The sequence below is a fragment of the Vespula vulgaris genome, chromosome 7, assembly GCF_905475345.1.
Source record: "Vespula vulgaris chromosome 7, iyVesVulg1.1, whole genome shotgun sequence".
In the NCBI taxonomy this organism is placed as follows: Eukaryota; Metazoa; Arthropoda; class Insecta; order Hymenoptera; family Vespidae; genus Vespula; species Vespula vulgaris.
In genome coordinates this window covers 7,473,062-7,489,416 of record NC_066592.1, presented here as the reverse complement: position 1 = coordinate 7,489,416, position 16,355 = coordinate 7,473,062, and the positions used below count along the sequence as shown (strand labels likewise).

The following is a 16,355-nucleotide window of genomic DNA, read 5'->3' as shown; positions in this document are numbered from 1 at the left end:
AAATTAATTATACAATGAAAGCTTTTTTTTTTATATTTTAATATAACCTGTATAACATTTTTCGTTGCATTCGATGCTGAAGCTCTCCACGACGAATCATCGTGTGTATAACTTTGTAAATAGCACGTTCTGGATATTTTTGTTTAAGAAAGTCATTAACAATGTTTTGTTCTGAGACTTGATTTCCAATAGGGAATCTACTTTTTAATTGTTTTTCAAGGCGAGACAATATCTCATGATCTTCTTCTGAAGTGAATCCTTCTGCACCTGTACAACATAATGTATTAATATTATGGATACGTATATTATAAAAATAATTTTCTGACTTTTAATTAATAATTAATAGATATTTGTTACACAAACACATCTTACCAGCTAATGAACCAGACATAGCGGCATCTAATGTAGAAACTTGAAATAATCTTAGAGCTTCATTAACATGAATTTCAGTAGCAAAAGGTAGAAGTTGCATTTTTGCTAAAGCTTCAGAAATTCTTATAACAGCTTCTAATTGACGGACAGTAATTGGTATGGATAATCGTTTTTCACTTCCTTTTTCATGCTCTCTTGTACTAGCACGCATTCTTACATAATGATTCTTTAGTTTTTCACCTGCTTCTTTATTAAGTCTTGGACCAGATTTTCTGTAGAAAACACATAATTACATTAATCATATAATGTGTTCATGTTGTTTGTAATATAAAAAAAGTAGTAAAAAAATAATCTTACAATCTACAATAATGTATGTATCTTTTGAGTACATGTAATGGAAGTTCTCCTTCTATCAATTGCTCAGTTAATTGACCAGCATTAGTATGTATATTTAAAACGTGCTTAGCTAATGTAATATCTCTGTTCTCTTCATGTTCATCTTTAACAATGAATATCATATCAAAACGAGAAAGAATAGTTGGCATAAAATCTATATTTTCTTCGCCTTTTATATCATCCCATCGGCCAAAAATAGAATTTGCAGCTGCTAATACAGAACATCTTGTATTTAAAGTCGTTGTTATGCCTGCTTTTGCAATCGATATGGTTTGTTGTTCCATAGCTTCATGAATTGCGACTCGATCATCTTCTTTCATTTTGTCAAATTCGTCTATGCAAACAACACCACCATCCGCCAATACCATAGCACCACCTTCCATTATAAAGTTCCTCTACAAATGATCAAAGTATTAAACAAAAAAAAAGGAGGTGTATTAGTCGTATATTATTGGTACTAACTGTAATAGAATCTCTAGATACGGATGCAGTAAGACCAGCAGCTGAGCTTCCTTTACCAGATGTATATACACCAATTGGTGCAACTGTCTCTACAAATTTTAATAATTGTGATTTAGCAGTACCTGGATCACCTAACATTAAAATATTAATGTCTCCTCTTCGACATAAACCATCAGGCATTCTTTTTCTTGAACCACCAAATAATAAACATGCAATTGCTTTCTTAATGTCCATTGCACCAAAAATACTGGGTGCAATACTTTTTGCAATTCTTTCATACAAATTTGAATCAGCTGCTAAACGTCTGAATAAATCTTCCTCCTCCGACGTAATGCATGATTGTACACCTAAAAGTGATATATTAATATAATTTGGTAAGAAAAAAGTTTTAAACTAAGATTAAGATTTTTATAATAATAACATATTTTACCACTTCCTGTGTTTTCTCCATCAACAAAAATACCCACAACTCTTATATAAGGTGCTCGCACACCAATTAAAGCTTTATCTCTTCTGTTTCCTCTTTCACCTGTTTTGGAAACTTTTTTAATGGAATATATACCGAGAATAAGAACTCTATTTCCAGGTACAACTCTATCACATAAATAACGATCACAATATAACTGTAGATGTCTTGGCATTTCACCCTGTGGAATGTGTTCTGGTAATTCTTGTAATTTTAAAACTTGGAAATCAACACATTTGCATTTATCTGGCATTATAAAAAATGGGTCCAATGGACATTTTGGTCTACCAGCTTGTTCTCTAAAAGATAATATTCATGTTATTTGAGATTATATTCCATCAATATAGGAATGAAAATAGGAGAGATAATATTTTGTATTGAAGAATACATACGTAGTACATTTTCTTGGCAGAGCATATCCTTCTAATCCTGGTTTAATGGCAATGTTAGTTTGCACAACTCTACATGAACGACATTGTATTGCAATTTTTGTTGCTTTAGATCTAATTCCAGAAGCAGAAACAACAATACCAGGAATTTTTATAAGTTTTGATACAATATCTGGCTATGAAGATATAAAATATTTTATATAAGAAACATCAAGAAAATATATTTACTTTTTTATGTTAAAAATAATAAAAAATAATAGTCACTATTTTGCAGATTATTCTATAGATAACTAATTACCTTCATGCCTCTTAAAGAACTTGGATTTGCATCAGACGATAAAAGTATTTGTATTTCCTCAACTTTTTCTTCTCCCTCAGGACGAGGAGCTGTAAGCTCATCAGCAACATCTTGTGCAGCTTCTTCAAGGATTGATAGATATTCCGTTGGAAGTTTATGAACTTTTTCAGCAAGAGATTCATCAAAAGCTGCCAAATCTTCTAAATTGATCTCAAGGTAGTATTGACCAAGATTATAATTTCTTTTGAGAGTATCTCTGATATAAAATTAAAAAATAATAGATACACATCGATTTGATATTTCATAAATTATTAAAAATGAAAGTAATTATTCATAAAATAATCATATAAATTATGTACCGGTATTTGTAATTAAAATTGCCTTCATGAAATTGTCTGATAAATTCTTTGAATTTCTTTTTAGAAGCTTGTAAATTACCTTGAGATTCAGAAGCTTCATTTACAGAAAAATTATCTGAAAAAAATATACCTGGATTGTCAAAACCTTCCATATTAAATACTTAATACCGTTTATGGTTAAAACTAAATTATTACAGCCATTTGCTGCAATAAATTTGGCGGGAAAGAGTCGTATTATTTTCCAAACCGCCCTATAGCATTATATTAGAAAATTTATATAGAGGTCGCTTCTCAAGTATTATTTATTTTAAAGTAGTATTTCATTGGTCGGATTTCACAATTTTAATTTTATCCCGTAAGGCTAGGTGGCGCAGTGATAAATCGAGGTGATATTATTATTTCTACTAATATATCGTGATCCATTACAAGAATTGCGTTGTTTCTTTATAGATCTTCGAAAGTAAGTGAAATATAAACATGATAAATGTACAAATTTGTACTGGAAGATCTTCAGAACAAATATTTGTTAGTGATGAATCGTTCTCAGTCGGCAAAATATGGGAGCAATTTGAAGAAATAATTGTAAGTAAAAAATATAAAATCTAACCTTGTAATTGAGTATATCGTCATTCTTGAAATTTTTGTCCCAGAGATAACTTATAAGTAAATTATTATTATTAATTTATGTATAATGCTTTACTTTTATAAAGGGTCTACCAAGAAAAAATTTTTATATAGTTCATAATGGCCGAATTATTAATGAAAGTGATATATTCTTGGATGGCTGTGCGACTATTATTCCAAAATTATTGGGTGGAAAAGGTGGTTTTGGTTCCATGTTACGGGCCATAGGTGCTCAAATTGAAAAAACTACAAATCGCGAGGCTTGTAGAGATTTAAGTGGGCGTAGATTAAGAGATATAAATGAAGAGAAAAGACTTAAAGCTTGGATTGAAAAGCAAGCAAAACGTAAAGAAGAAGCAGCAGAACGTAAAAAGAAAAAGTTAGAGAGGCTTTGTGCAGAACCAAAGCATGAATTTAAAGATCAAAATTATGAAAAAGAGAGATCAATTTTGACAGAAAAAATTGGAGATGCAGTAGAAGAAGGTTTTAAAGTTGCTATTGCTGGAGGTTCAAGTATTAAAAGAAAATGTGAAGAAGAAGTTAAAAGTAATAAGAAGAAAACAATATTAGATTTAGATATTGATTCTGATGAGCTTGATACTTCAGATGATAGTGATACAGAAGATAGTGAACCAGCAAAATCTAATAAATTTGAGCAACAAATATCTAATGATAGTGGACGTTCCAGTGATGAAACTGAAAGAGATAATGATAAACTAAATGAAACAAAGGTTGTAGATTCAATTACTTCTGAAAATATGAATGCATGTACTGACATTTCAATTGAAAGTAATGAAGAAAAAATAGTAGATTCTAAAAGTGAAAAAGTAGATAAAAAGAATGAAGTTGCTAATGAAGTTACTAATGACATTTCAGTTGAAAGTAGTGAAGAAAAAGTGGTAGATTCTAACAATGAAAAAGTAGATAAAAAGAATGAAGTTTTAATAATAAATAATAATCTGATAGAGAATGTTGAAAAAAATGAAGTTGTAACTTCCATGGACATTACAGAAGTAGAATCTAAATTCTAAAAATTTACTGAAATAGTAGAATAAATAAAATTTTGCTTTCTCTTATTTATTTATTGATAGTTTATATTATATTTTTATAGTAATTAATTCAATCCATTATTTTATATATTAGAAATTTGTGGTTTATAAGTATTTTACTTAATTATCATATAATTTGAAATAATTATTTTTTATAATACTAATAAGTAAATAAATATATATATATACATACATACATACATACATATATATATACATACATATATACATACATACATATATACATACATACATACATACATACATACATACATATAGTAAATATATAGTAAATTTTGTTTATGATCTTAGATACAGAATAATTACAGATTGTAAGATAATTAAATTAATATAAGTTATAAACTAGTTACACAGAGTGTATCAATAAAATTATAATTACAACGAAGAATTGGTGAAAGTTTTGAAGTATATAGTTCTCTAGTAAGCTGTGTACCAATTGCAAATAATGTTATTGATACTACTACAGACCTCAAAAAGTCATCTGCAAGAATATTTTTACGTGTACTGTGATATAAGTCTAATATATATTTGGCACCAATGAGGATGAAATTATCATTTGTTACATATCCTTCTTGACTTTTGGACAATGCTTTATCTAAGTATTAAATAAGAAAAACATTCGATAAATGAATAAAATAATAGTTCTTCAATAATAAAAAAAACTTTACTCACCTTTAGGAAAAAATTTTTGACATTTATGAACATAAGGGCAACAACAAATTTTTCGACGAGAAGTCTACGAATTATTTATAATTAATTATTTGATTTAGACCAAATTTATATATATATATATTTTCTTATATTTAAAATACATATTTACCATAGTTTTTTTTAAAAGATTCACATTAATCTTTTGCAACAGTTTCTATATTTATCTAATTTAGAATTTCTTTGATGCAGATAGAATAGATCAAGATAAAAACATTAATCGCCAGGAGGACGAATATATCGAGATTTCGTCCTCCAAGATCATTTTCGTAATTTATTTAAAAAAATTGTTTTCCATTTCCGAATAAATAAATTGCGTTGACGTTTGGCAAGAAAAAAATATTTGAAGATCTTCACTTGTTTAATATTTAATGTAACTTATGCTTATTAAAATACGCATATAGTATATATATATATAGTATTACATATATATATATATATTATAAAATAATATTCAATCTTATAATGATTTAAAAAATTTGTAAATAAAAGGTCTTAAATACAAAGATAAAAGTATAATGATAATTTATAGGTAAAAATAACTGACGTATAATTGCAACATTCGTTTATTAGCCCGATAAGTTTGAAATTTAAACAAAAGTCAAATCGCCGCTGTTCGTACTTAATTTTCTTTTAAACGATCGATTGCTTTTATAATCGAGGTATCGTTCTTCGAGAATTTTTCCATTCGAATTCTACTAGATCATTTTAAGGTAAGAATGATTAAAAACCTCTTTTAATTTTATCAATTAATTATTTATTCAAAAGACTTGAACCAGATTACATTAATTAAAGAGAATAAATAATTTATGGATGTTCTGATTGTTTTAGATAATGTTTTTTTATTGGTTATATATTTGTATTTTTGGTAGTCTTTCCATTGATTTGATTGTATCGTCACATGGTATGAAAATTATAATTAATTATATTATTAAATAATTATAAAAAAATAACATATATGTAAGAACGCGATTATTAAATTCTGATTAACAGTTGACGTCGTGCATCACTCAAATTGGTTACTCTTAGATCATGATAAATGTGGTAGTTCCAATACCGATCGTATTATAGGTGGTAAAAATGCAAATATGGGTGCATATCCGTGGCTCGCTAGAATAGGATACATCACAGTTAAATTTAATCCAGTAAATTCTAAGGTAGATTATAAATGCGGTGGTTTCTTGATTAATAAATACAATGTAGTAACAGCTGCTCATTGTGTGACACAATTACCGAAATGGTAAATGTTTTCTTATTAACATTTTAATTATCACTAATCATAATTTTTATGATATTTACATGAACCAATTAAAATAGAACATTCTATATAGTTTTCTTTGATATGATTTCATATAGTCAATTTTGTTTGTTTCAACAATTTGAAAAGGCTTAAAATCACCAATGTCCGATTAGGAGAATATAACACGATGACAGATCCCGATTGTGAAAAAGAATACTGTGCCGAACCAGTTCAAAATATTCAAATAGCATCTATCGATGTTCATAAAGATTACGATCATCCGAAATTTAGAAATGACATTGCTATAATACATTTGGATAAGCCCGCTATTTACAATGGCAAGTAGACAGACTAATTCATTAAACTAATTCATCGTCGATATTAAAGTTTATCTTATGATCTAATATAATTATTTATATAGAGTTTGTAATACCTATTTGTATACCGCATGGTGATTTGATTGAGAAAGATTATACTGGTGAAATGGCGGAAGTTGCTGGTTGGGGAATATATGATATAGGTAAAAGTCTTTTTCCTTTTAAGAGAGTGAGATCATCCTTTCCTTTTTTATAAACGTTTTTTCTTTTTTTCGTTTTATACATTAATTTTAAATTTACAACAGAAACTTCTAAAACAAGTCAATTGCTTCAAACGATCACAATGCCGATCCAAGAAACGGAAAAATGTAAAGAAATTTTTAAAACACTTATTTCAATAAGCGATCAACAAATATGCGTTGGGGGTGTCATCGGTGCAGATTCTTGTCGCGGAGATAGCGGTGGACCTCTAATGAAAGTGGAAACCATTGACGAATTACCAAAATATTACGTCATCGGAGTGGTTTCTTTTGGTGTACAAGATTGTGGTGCCACAACAACTCCTGGTGTTTACACCAAAATATCTCATTACATTACTTGGATACTTGATAATATTAGTTCATGAAATATCCATCGGATGATATATACAGATTTAGATATATTATTAATATTGCATAATAGAATGAAATGACGGATCCTTAGAAAAGTCTAAACTTCTCGTATTTATTGTGAATGTTACTTTGAAATACCTAGTAATTTTATACGTAGGTAATTTACCTTGGAAAAGAGTCTATGCCCAGTCATTTGAATTCTACTTAAAATTACCAGGAAAGATCACAGGGGAATTTAATCTATTCCTATCTAGAACAAGTACGTGTATGTATGTATTTACGTTTGATAGAGATGATCTATAAAATTGTAGAAATATTGTTTTGAATAATTAAACAGAATTTAATTATTCTAAACAATATTACATTATAGAGAGGTGAGAACGAAAATTTACATTTATTTCGATAATTAATGAAGTTAGAAAAAAGTTAAGAAATACTTTGTTTTGTTTTATTTAATTGCAATGTTGATAAAGTTCATTAATAGTTTATTACCATTAAAGGTATTTCTTTTCTTTTTACTCGTATAAAATTTTGAAAAAGATATATTAAATAGTAGGAGGAAGTATTGTCAGAAGTCGTCTGAAAAAAAAAGTGTAAAATACGTAAACGGCCGAAGATCAATTAGTCAGAAATACGATGCTGTAGTGGGAGACACTAGTTGACCATGGATGACTTCGGTCTCTCTATCATTTGCGATGCCAGTTGATGCCCAGACTTCCAGCTTAGCGACGAGATACGCGATCCATCAACGTCGTTCGTGAACACGGAACTTTCTATTTGCTTTTAATCGTTTAATAAAGATTCGATATTAAGCATGTATTCCTTTGTTGCTGTAATTGCTATCTTCTATGTATCAAAGTTTAGTATCGTTGATGCACGTAAGTAATTAAAAATTTTTGTTTTTTGATTTTATTTATTTATTTATTTTTTTTCATATTTTTATTCTTCTTATCAAACGATTCATTAATATCTGATATACTTATATATATATCATTAATATTGATATGCTTGATCATTAATCGTAGTAAAACTACGTTATAGTTATATTATATTATTTTGTCATTTATAAAATTCGGTTAAAATTATTATTAAAAGATGTTTAATGTAAGATAAAAATGTTTATCTAAAGAATGCTTATGAAGTCATCAATTTTAATGATCGACGATTTCCAATAACAAACACAATCGTACCTAATGATTATATATACTTGAACGCATCAAATACGATATATTGACTGATTTAAATAATCTTTTATGTTCTTTTTTCTTCTTGACAAGATCGTTTCGAATGGTTAATCATGAGTACGGAGCCGGATACAATGAAAATGATGTTGTGGAAAAATTCTTAGTAATTAACACGCTAGTTAGTAATTACAACAATATCTATCTTAATCATGCTAAATGTATTATATGCAATCGAAAAAATAAGAGTATTATTTTATTTTATTCTGATTATTTATCAAAACAAAATACATTACGACGATGCAAGTTACATCATTTTTTATATCTTTTATAACATAGTTCACATATGCATATCATCATCAAGATTATTATAAAGAACATTAAAAATAGATTGGAAATTCTGATCTTTTGAAGCATTGTATAATGTGTATGTGTGTATGTTCTTTTTTTCATAGAATTTCAAAGACAATCTGATTGTAACACGCCAAATCAAGTTGCTGGAAATTGTATTACAATCCGTCAATGTATTCCATTGTTGACTATGCTTCAAGAGAAGCCTCTCCGAACGGAAACTGTGGATTATCTAACACGATCTCAATGTGGTTTCGAAGGCAAAGATCCTCGTGTATGTTGTCCTCTCTCTTTTGACGAATCAAATCAACCTTCTTATTCGAGGACTGTATCACCTACAGAAGAAACACGTGCTGGATTAGAAAGAACAGAGGATCCTATCAGCAATTTACTTAATAATCCTTTATTACCAAGCGAATGCGGAAAAAGTTTGATACCTCGAATTATCGGAGGAACACGTACCGCCCTTGACGAATTTCCATGGATGACTTTATTGGAATATCAACATCGTGAGTTAATAAGAGCTAAACTTATTAATATTTTTATTGTACAAGGATCTAGAGTGAACGTCAAATATAGATCTAACGATTATAGATCTAACTTATTATATATGAAAAATGTATTTAACGGTTTGCGAAGCTTAGCTTCTCAACAAATGTTGATCTTTCTATAATAACTTATTTTAGCAAGAGGACGAACTACTGCCTGCGGAGGAGTCCTGATTAACGAACGTTATGTACTTACCGCTGCTCATTGCTTAAAGGGTAAGGATTTACCAAAAACGTGGACATTAACAAGCGTACGATTAGGCGAATACGATACCTCCTCCGAGAAAGATTGCATTCAAGAGGAAGACGAAGTTATATGCTCCGATGATCCGATCACAGTAGGTATCGAAGAACAAATTGTTCATGAACAATACAGGCCATTATCGAAAGATCAGAAATATGATATCGCATTATTAAGATTGTCAAGGAATATCGTCTCGACAAAATATATAAAGCCAATTTGTTTGCCACGAACTCCTTCGTTTGGTCAAAAAATGTACGTAGCAGGTTGGGGTAAAACGGAGTTTAATTCGTCCTCAGACTTAAAACTGAAACTAGCATTGCCTTTGACCGATAAAAATGATTGCGATAGAACTTACGATCAAGTTGGTATCAGACTCGGTTTCGGACAAATTTGTGCCGGTGGTCAGAAAGGTAAAGATTCATGCAGAGGAGATTCAGGTGGACCACTCATGTCCATTGAAAATTTACCTAATGGTGATGGAATATGGGTAACCGTAGGAGTTGTATCTTTTGGTCCTACACCCTGTGGTATGCCTGGTTGGCCCGGTGTTTATACTAAAGTTTATGATTTTGTTCCATGGATAACTAGTAAGATAAGATCTTAAGAGAACTATTGGAGAAATTTTTGTACTTTTTCGTTTTCCTATTTTTTATAATTTCTTCGTTCTCTTTTTATCCTTTTTATTTCTTCTCTTTTTTTTTTCTTCACAAAATGTACTTCAATTAAAACCGATCGATAATTAAAAGAAATTTTATTCTCGTATTTAATAATTCTACATGAAATTACATTTATATTAGTTTTAAGAATCTTAATACCTAAAGAATAAAAGAGATGAAAAAGAAAAACAAAAGTAAAGAAGAAAACTGCCAAAGTACAATAGACCATGTACTCGATTATGTCGAATTTAATTTATATTCAAGCGATATATTGCTACATTAATTATTCTTTTAATTTAGGGATTATTAATGAATTGTTTCTATTGACTTCTTCATCGAAAGAATAAAATTCTTTTTTTCTATTATTTTTCGGAAATACGATCCAAGAATGTTTATATTTATTTTACCTAAAAATTCTCTTCTTTAATAAATGTAAGAAACAATTTAAGAGTTATAAATTAAAAGAAAGATCGAAGCAGAAAGAAACATTCGAAGCAATCGACTTCAAATAGATTTCGAAAGGTTATCGTACAATTCAAGATCATTAGAAATGTTTAAAAAATCTATCGATAAGATTTTCGTGACGAAAGAGTGAATAAATTATAATAACGTATGCATTTAAAAATGATGAAATTCTTCTAAAAATCTATCTCATTTGCAGTTATTCTTTAATTTTTTCGTTTATTATATTTATACTTCATTTAGAATGAGATAAAATGATTTATGATGGATATTCTGGAAATCCCCATCAATTCTAACCTAAAATGTTTTTATCGAAATAAAGATTAATTTTCAGTGTGTTTTTTTTATTAAATTATGAATGTTTGAAATAAGTAATTATCTGAATAATAATGATTCCAAGGCTTTTTATTAACGCCTAAAAAAAAAGAGTATCCTGTGAAAATTTATTTTAAATTTACTTAGATCATTAAACTCGTAACATATCGAATTTTCTTATCTGCTTTTTTCCGTCGATCTTGCTATATCATTGCGTACAAATTTGTGTCACATTGACGTATATATGTTGTTTATATCATATATATATATATATAAATAAATAAATAAGAGACATACACACATATATACATACCATAGTGTTCTTCACAGACGACTGTTAGTATCACTTGTACGGTCATCTCAATAACAAGAAATATACATAACGGTTAATCGGAAGAGAATTTAATAGGAATTATACCGTATCTACGATATTAGCATTTCCTTAATGATTTTAAATAACATATCAAGACTTTCCTCATACCGCATGAGTATTTATCGATTTATAAACTTCAAACATATTTACTTCCATATTAAACTGAAACTAATGATATATAATTAGTACCTAGAACTATTAGGGGGCGCAAAAATCGTTATCGATTCGAGAATTTTAAGAACTTTTAATGGATATTTTCAAAGATTATTTTTTTTTTCGTATTAGACAATGTTATGAAACAGATTAAAATATGTGAAAGAAAAAATATGTGTATTTATGTGTGTGTACACGAAAAGTCTTATCGAATAGGTCAATGTCAAAGAATTTTTGTCAATATTTCAACGACGCGCTAAAAGGATCCCCCACTCTTTCAAAAAGACTCAAGGACCAATTCACAAAGCAAGCGATGGAGTAATGGTATAGGAGCGTCAATCGGCAGTAGTTAGTCGATTGCTGACTGTCGAGGAAGGTTTATCTCTCTCGGAAGAAACGTTGTCTCGTTCGCGAAGAGTATAAACAGAGTTAGATACAAAGAAACTGAGTAGATTGTTTTCATCCCTCGTTGAGAAATATAATATAAATATTCGTCAATATCAATTATACGTTCAGTTCGCAATACGACGACGTGCTGTAGAGATAACCCTTTTCCATATTCCGTTGCTCTTTCACATTTTCTTTAATTCTTACTTGAAAAGATAAAGATAGAGAAAAATAAATAGAAGTTTAAAGTGAATTGATCGACGATTGAAGGAAGTCAAAGGCCAAAACGATGAATACGATAGTACATGCTTTGTACATCGCAGCATTAGTGCTATTTTTCAAGAACACGAATGCACGTGAGTATCAGATTTATCTATTATCCGTTTATATTTTTCCTCGTTCTCGCAATAAATTTATGAATTACGGAAAAATAAAGATATCTCGACGATTCGTTAATACTTGTTCGTTTTCTTTATCTTTTATACAATGGAATATTTTATACGAAGATAATTATTTAATTTTCAATATGAAGGTAATATATTATCAAGCGTGAAAAAGGTTATATTTCGAAATAAATTTGTTGCGCATTGTTTCTTGCTAATATTTTTCTTAGAAACATTGTTCTCCAATTGTATTAGAATAATTATTATCATTAGTTAGAAAATCATCAGTCTTAATAACTAATTTTCTTATTTTTCATGCTTCTTTTTTTTTCACGCGCGAAAAATCAAAGCATGAAGGTTATGTTTAATTTAACAATCTTTTATCAATTTTATACACTATCGATTATACAATGTTTTGTGTTAGTTAGAGAAAACAAATCGTGAGAAAGAAAAATTCTTTATAGTTTTTAAGAAGGGAAAAAAAAGATTCAGGAAGCAATTTATAAGACATTCTTGTATAAATTATTTGGTAAATTGATCGTTGTATTAAGAGCCATTCGTATAATATATCAATTCTAAATCGTAGGAAGATCGTACAAAATCTTATATAAAAAAACGTACATAACAAACTCGTACTCGCTGTAAAACTCGTTTGTTTTGATATCGATCGTATTCCATCTATTGATAGAAAAATTAATCTTTATAAATTTTTTATCTACATACATCAGAGAATATCAGCTCTTTTCATTCCAAGAAATAGTGAGAACTAAGAAATTATATTTTCTTTATTTATTTTTTTTTCAATAAATTATGTAAAATTTATTTAAAGATACACGATAAGTATACTTTCATTGTTTGTTTTTTTTTTTTTTTCCTTGCAGAGGAAAGATGTGTAACGCCTACGAAAAACAATGGTATTTGTATTAACATAAAGAATTGTACACAAATTGTTAATATTCTAATAAATCAAAAGCCTTTGACACAAGAAATTCAAGAATTTCTAAGAGCATCGCAATGTGGTTTCGAGGGTACGATTCCAAAAATTTGCTGTGCTGATCAAGTAAGTTTATATTATTTACTCAAATAAATGAAATTTTATTCAAATTTCTTTGAATCTTTTTGAAATTTTCGAAATTTTATTGCCGAACTAAAATTGCAATTGTAAAAATAAAAATCTTATTTTTTAACAACTAAGTAAAATGAAATTCTTATTTTCAAAAAATGCAAGTTTAATGAAAATTTTAATTATTTTCGGAAGATTCATTATACTGGTCAACATATATTTTATAAGTATGTATGTATATGTATATATTACGTGTATATATGTATGTCATATATATATATATATATATATTGGCAAATTTTTGCAAATTTAATTTTACCGAAATAAGATAAAACTTTACAAGGATTGATATTTTTGTTTTCTTTTCTACGAAGTAAATAATATGAAATGTTTTATTATGATACAAGGAAGTTCCTCAATTAACAGTATTTCTTTATCCTCAATTTCCTTGAAGATTCATTGAGGAAGTCATGAGATATTACTGCGAGAAGAGATACGATTATTTGATGAATCAAGGAAACATTTCCTTTTATGATTGTTAGATATTTTAGTTACGATAATGACTGTTTCTCTTATAGTTACATACAATTTCCGTACAACGTATCACTTTCCTTATGACGTATCACTTTCTACCGGAAATTTCCTCGACTAAAAATCAGAGTCTATTTGTAACAACATTCCGTGAAACTATCATAAGATCTTAATGCGACCATGAACGACCAATAGACTACTTTAATCCATCATCTAACCAGTCACGTGCGCAGTACGCGTTTCATATGCTTAATCATGATATCTACGAGATTACCTCGTTACCATCTTCTTTGTTTAAGACATTAGATGTTCTTTAAAAATAAAAGAAATATCGAATATCGTAGAAATAAAAATTTAAATATGAAGATCTAACTAGTTCTATATTCTGTTTAAAAAATATCTAATTCACAATATTTTTTCTAATATCTAATTTATCAGCGATCTAACTTATTTAAAGACGATCGATAAAATAAAAACCACGTATAAATGTTATAAACTCCGTTTTAGGTTCTAACAGATACTTCCACAAATCCAGTTGATCTCCTAGATGTTTCCGATCTTCCAGATGTATCGAACCATCCAAATTTACGAATCTTAAACCATGATATTTGTGGTCCTTTAACTAAAAGTAAAATCATTGGTGGCGACAAAACTGGTGTCTTTGATTATCCGTGGATGGCTCTTCTAGCTTATTCCACAGGGAGATCAAATCCGGAATTTCGATGCGGTGGTTCCTTGATTACTAAACGATATATCCTTACAGCTGGCCATTGTGTTAGCTCTTTACCTGATGGTAAAATCCTTATTTTAATAATCGCTATTATTATGATATACTCAATCGTAATCTATAAAGTATATTAGATTATTACGAAGAATTTATTTTTTATGACTATAGTTTTAAGGATTTATTCGATATTTTTCTAGAATTAAAACTGATAGGCGTGAGGATAGGGGAACATGACCTTAGTACGGAACGTGACTGTGATAAAGATGAAAGTGGGATCGAAGTTGCTTGTGCGGAAAGGTATCAAGATTATGATATTGAAAATACATACGTTCATCCGGGATACACGAAAACGAAACTTCAAAATGATATCGCCCTGATACGATTGAACGGCGATGCTGATTTCAGACCTAGAAATGTTAAACCGATCTGTTTACCAATCAAAAGTTCTATAACACCTCCGAGAAAGGTAAAATAATACCTAAGTTGTTATTATAATTTTTAATACATTTATATTGTACTTTGATATGGTACTTGGCGTCATAAAGTTAATCAACTTCATAGCTGATTTACATTAGAAAGATCTAAATAGTTTAAAATTAATGAGTAAAACGTTAATTGAGTAAACGTTTCGTGATTAATTTAATGATATATTTTTCTTTTTCTTTTTTTTTTTTCGATCAAAAGTTCATCGTCACAGGCTGGGGTGCAACAGAACTTGGCACACGAAGTAAAGATCTATTGCAGGTTGGTCTGACACCGGTAGCCACTGAAGAATGCAAAGAGGTTTATAAGAGTAAAGCTGAAATTTGGTATAAGCAATTATGCGCTGGTGGAAAAAGAAATATGGATTCTTGTCTCGGAGATAGTGGTGGACCTCTTCAAGCGCCTGGATTATATAACAATAACGCTCGATTCATTCAATATGGAATTGTCAGTTTCGGATTAAGAAACTGCGGTACAGAAGGTTTCCCAGGCGTATATACTAATGTTCGATATTACATGGATTGGATTTTAAATACTCTAAGGGATTAATTTAATCTGTTGCATATCATTTTGTACTTTTTTATTAAATTTTTTTTGTAGTGGTAACACTGGTATTGTTACAGTAAATTAGAAGAAATTATTCCTATTTAATTAATTATTTTTAATTTTCTATTCAATTTATAAATCTCGTACCGAGAAATATATATCTATATGAAGAACATATGTCTTTGTCCCTCCAAAAAAAAAAAAAAAAGAAAGAAAAAGAAAAAAAAATATTTTAATTACAATGCCTACGCATTTACTTCGACGTATTGTTTGATACATTAACACTTCATACAAACATTAATATTTAAACATATTTATTTTTTATAGTGTATACAAATTTAGTTTCTATGTATATCTATATCATTAGAAATGTATGAAACGTAGTTCATTATTTATTGCATGTATTGTAATAAATTACAGTTTGTAGGATAAAGACGATCGGATTACATAATGAATGCAAAAATTAAAACGAAATTCGTTTTTTCTGTTTTATATAAAAAAATAACTACGACTGATCTTGTTGCATCTAAATAAGGATTACATAAAGTAAATAGCCATAATAAATGCATTTATCTATTACTATTACGCTTATCTTATAAAACATTTTTATTTACTAATAAATGTAAAGTAATTATTAAAT

General features: G+C 28.7%; 5 protein-coding genes across 5 annotated transcripts; 3 read left to right on the top strand and 2 right to left on the bottom strand.

Annotated features, from left to right (window-relative positions):
- Positions 1–3: 3 nt before the first annotated feature.
- LOC127065008 (DNA replication licensing factor Mcm5) lies at positions 4–2,997 on the bottom strand. Its single transcript, XM_050996786.1, has 8 exons — positions 2,743–2,997; positions 2,384–2,639; positions 2,089–2,261; positions 1,661–1,995; positions 1,231–1,577; positions 730–1,163; positions 373–644; positions 4–267 (listed from the first exon to the last, which is right to left on the bottom strand). The coding sequence occupies exons 1-8, from the start codon at positions 2,892–2,894 to the stop codon at positions 38–40; spliced, it is 2,199 nt and encodes a 732-aa protein (XP_050852743.1). The 5' UTR covers positions 2,895–2,997; the 3' UTR covers positions 4–37.
- Positions 2,998–3,131: 134 nt separating this feature from the next.
- On the top strand, positions 3,132–8,007 carry LOC127065266 (uncharacterized). Its single transcript, XM_050997360.1, has 8 exons — positions 3,132–3,324; positions 3,453–4,394; positions 5,976–6,048; positions 6,138–6,384; positions 6,496–6,722; positions 6,806–6,904; positions 7,007–7,686; positions 7,866–8,007. The coding sequence occupies exons 1-7, from the start codon at positions 3,220–3,222 to the stop codon at positions 7,324–7,326; spliced, it is 2,013 nt and encodes a 670-aa protein (XP_050853317.1). The 5' UTR covers positions 3,132–3,219; the 3' UTR covers positions 7,327–7,686; positions 7,866–8,007.
- Positions 4,729–5,462, bottom strand: LOC127065022 (uncharacterized). The gene is made up of 3 exons (XM_050996821.1): positions 5,257–5,462; positions 5,109–5,172; positions 4,729–5,031 (listed from the first exon to the last, which is right to left on the bottom strand). Exons 1-3 carry the CDS (start codon positions 5,257–5,259, stop codon positions 4,772–4,774), a joined length of 327 nt encoding a protein of 108 aa, XP_050852778.1. The 5' UTR covers positions 5,260–5,462; the 3' UTR covers positions 4,729–4,771.
- A 31-nt stretch (positions 8,008–8,038) lies between the features above and the next one.
- On the top strand, positions 8,039–10,657 carry LOC127065014 (CLIP domain-containing serine protease HP8-like). The gene is made up of 3 exons (XM_050996804.1): positions 8,039–8,190; positions 8,949–9,353; positions 9,531–10,657. The coding sequence occupies exons 1-3, from the start codon at positions 8,127–8,129 to the stop codon at positions 10,238–10,240; spliced, it is 1,179 nt and encodes a 392-aa protein (XP_050852761.1). The 5' UTR covers positions 8,039–8,126; the 3' UTR covers positions 10,241–10,657.
- Positions 10,658–11,932: 1,275 nt separating this feature from the next.
- Positions 11,933–16,354, top strand: LOC127065016 (melanization protease 1-like). Its single transcript, XM_050996811.1, has 5 exons — positions 11,933–12,338; positions 13,247–13,425; positions 14,467–14,752; positions 14,884–15,152; positions 15,371–16,354. The coding sequence occupies exons 1-5, from the start codon at positions 12,272–12,274 to the stop codon at positions 15,716–15,718; spliced, it is 1,149 nt and encodes a 382-aa protein (XP_050852768.1). The 5' UTR covers positions 11,933–12,271; the 3' UTR covers positions 15,719–16,354.
- The last annotated feature ends 1 nt before the right edge of the window (position 16,355 follows it).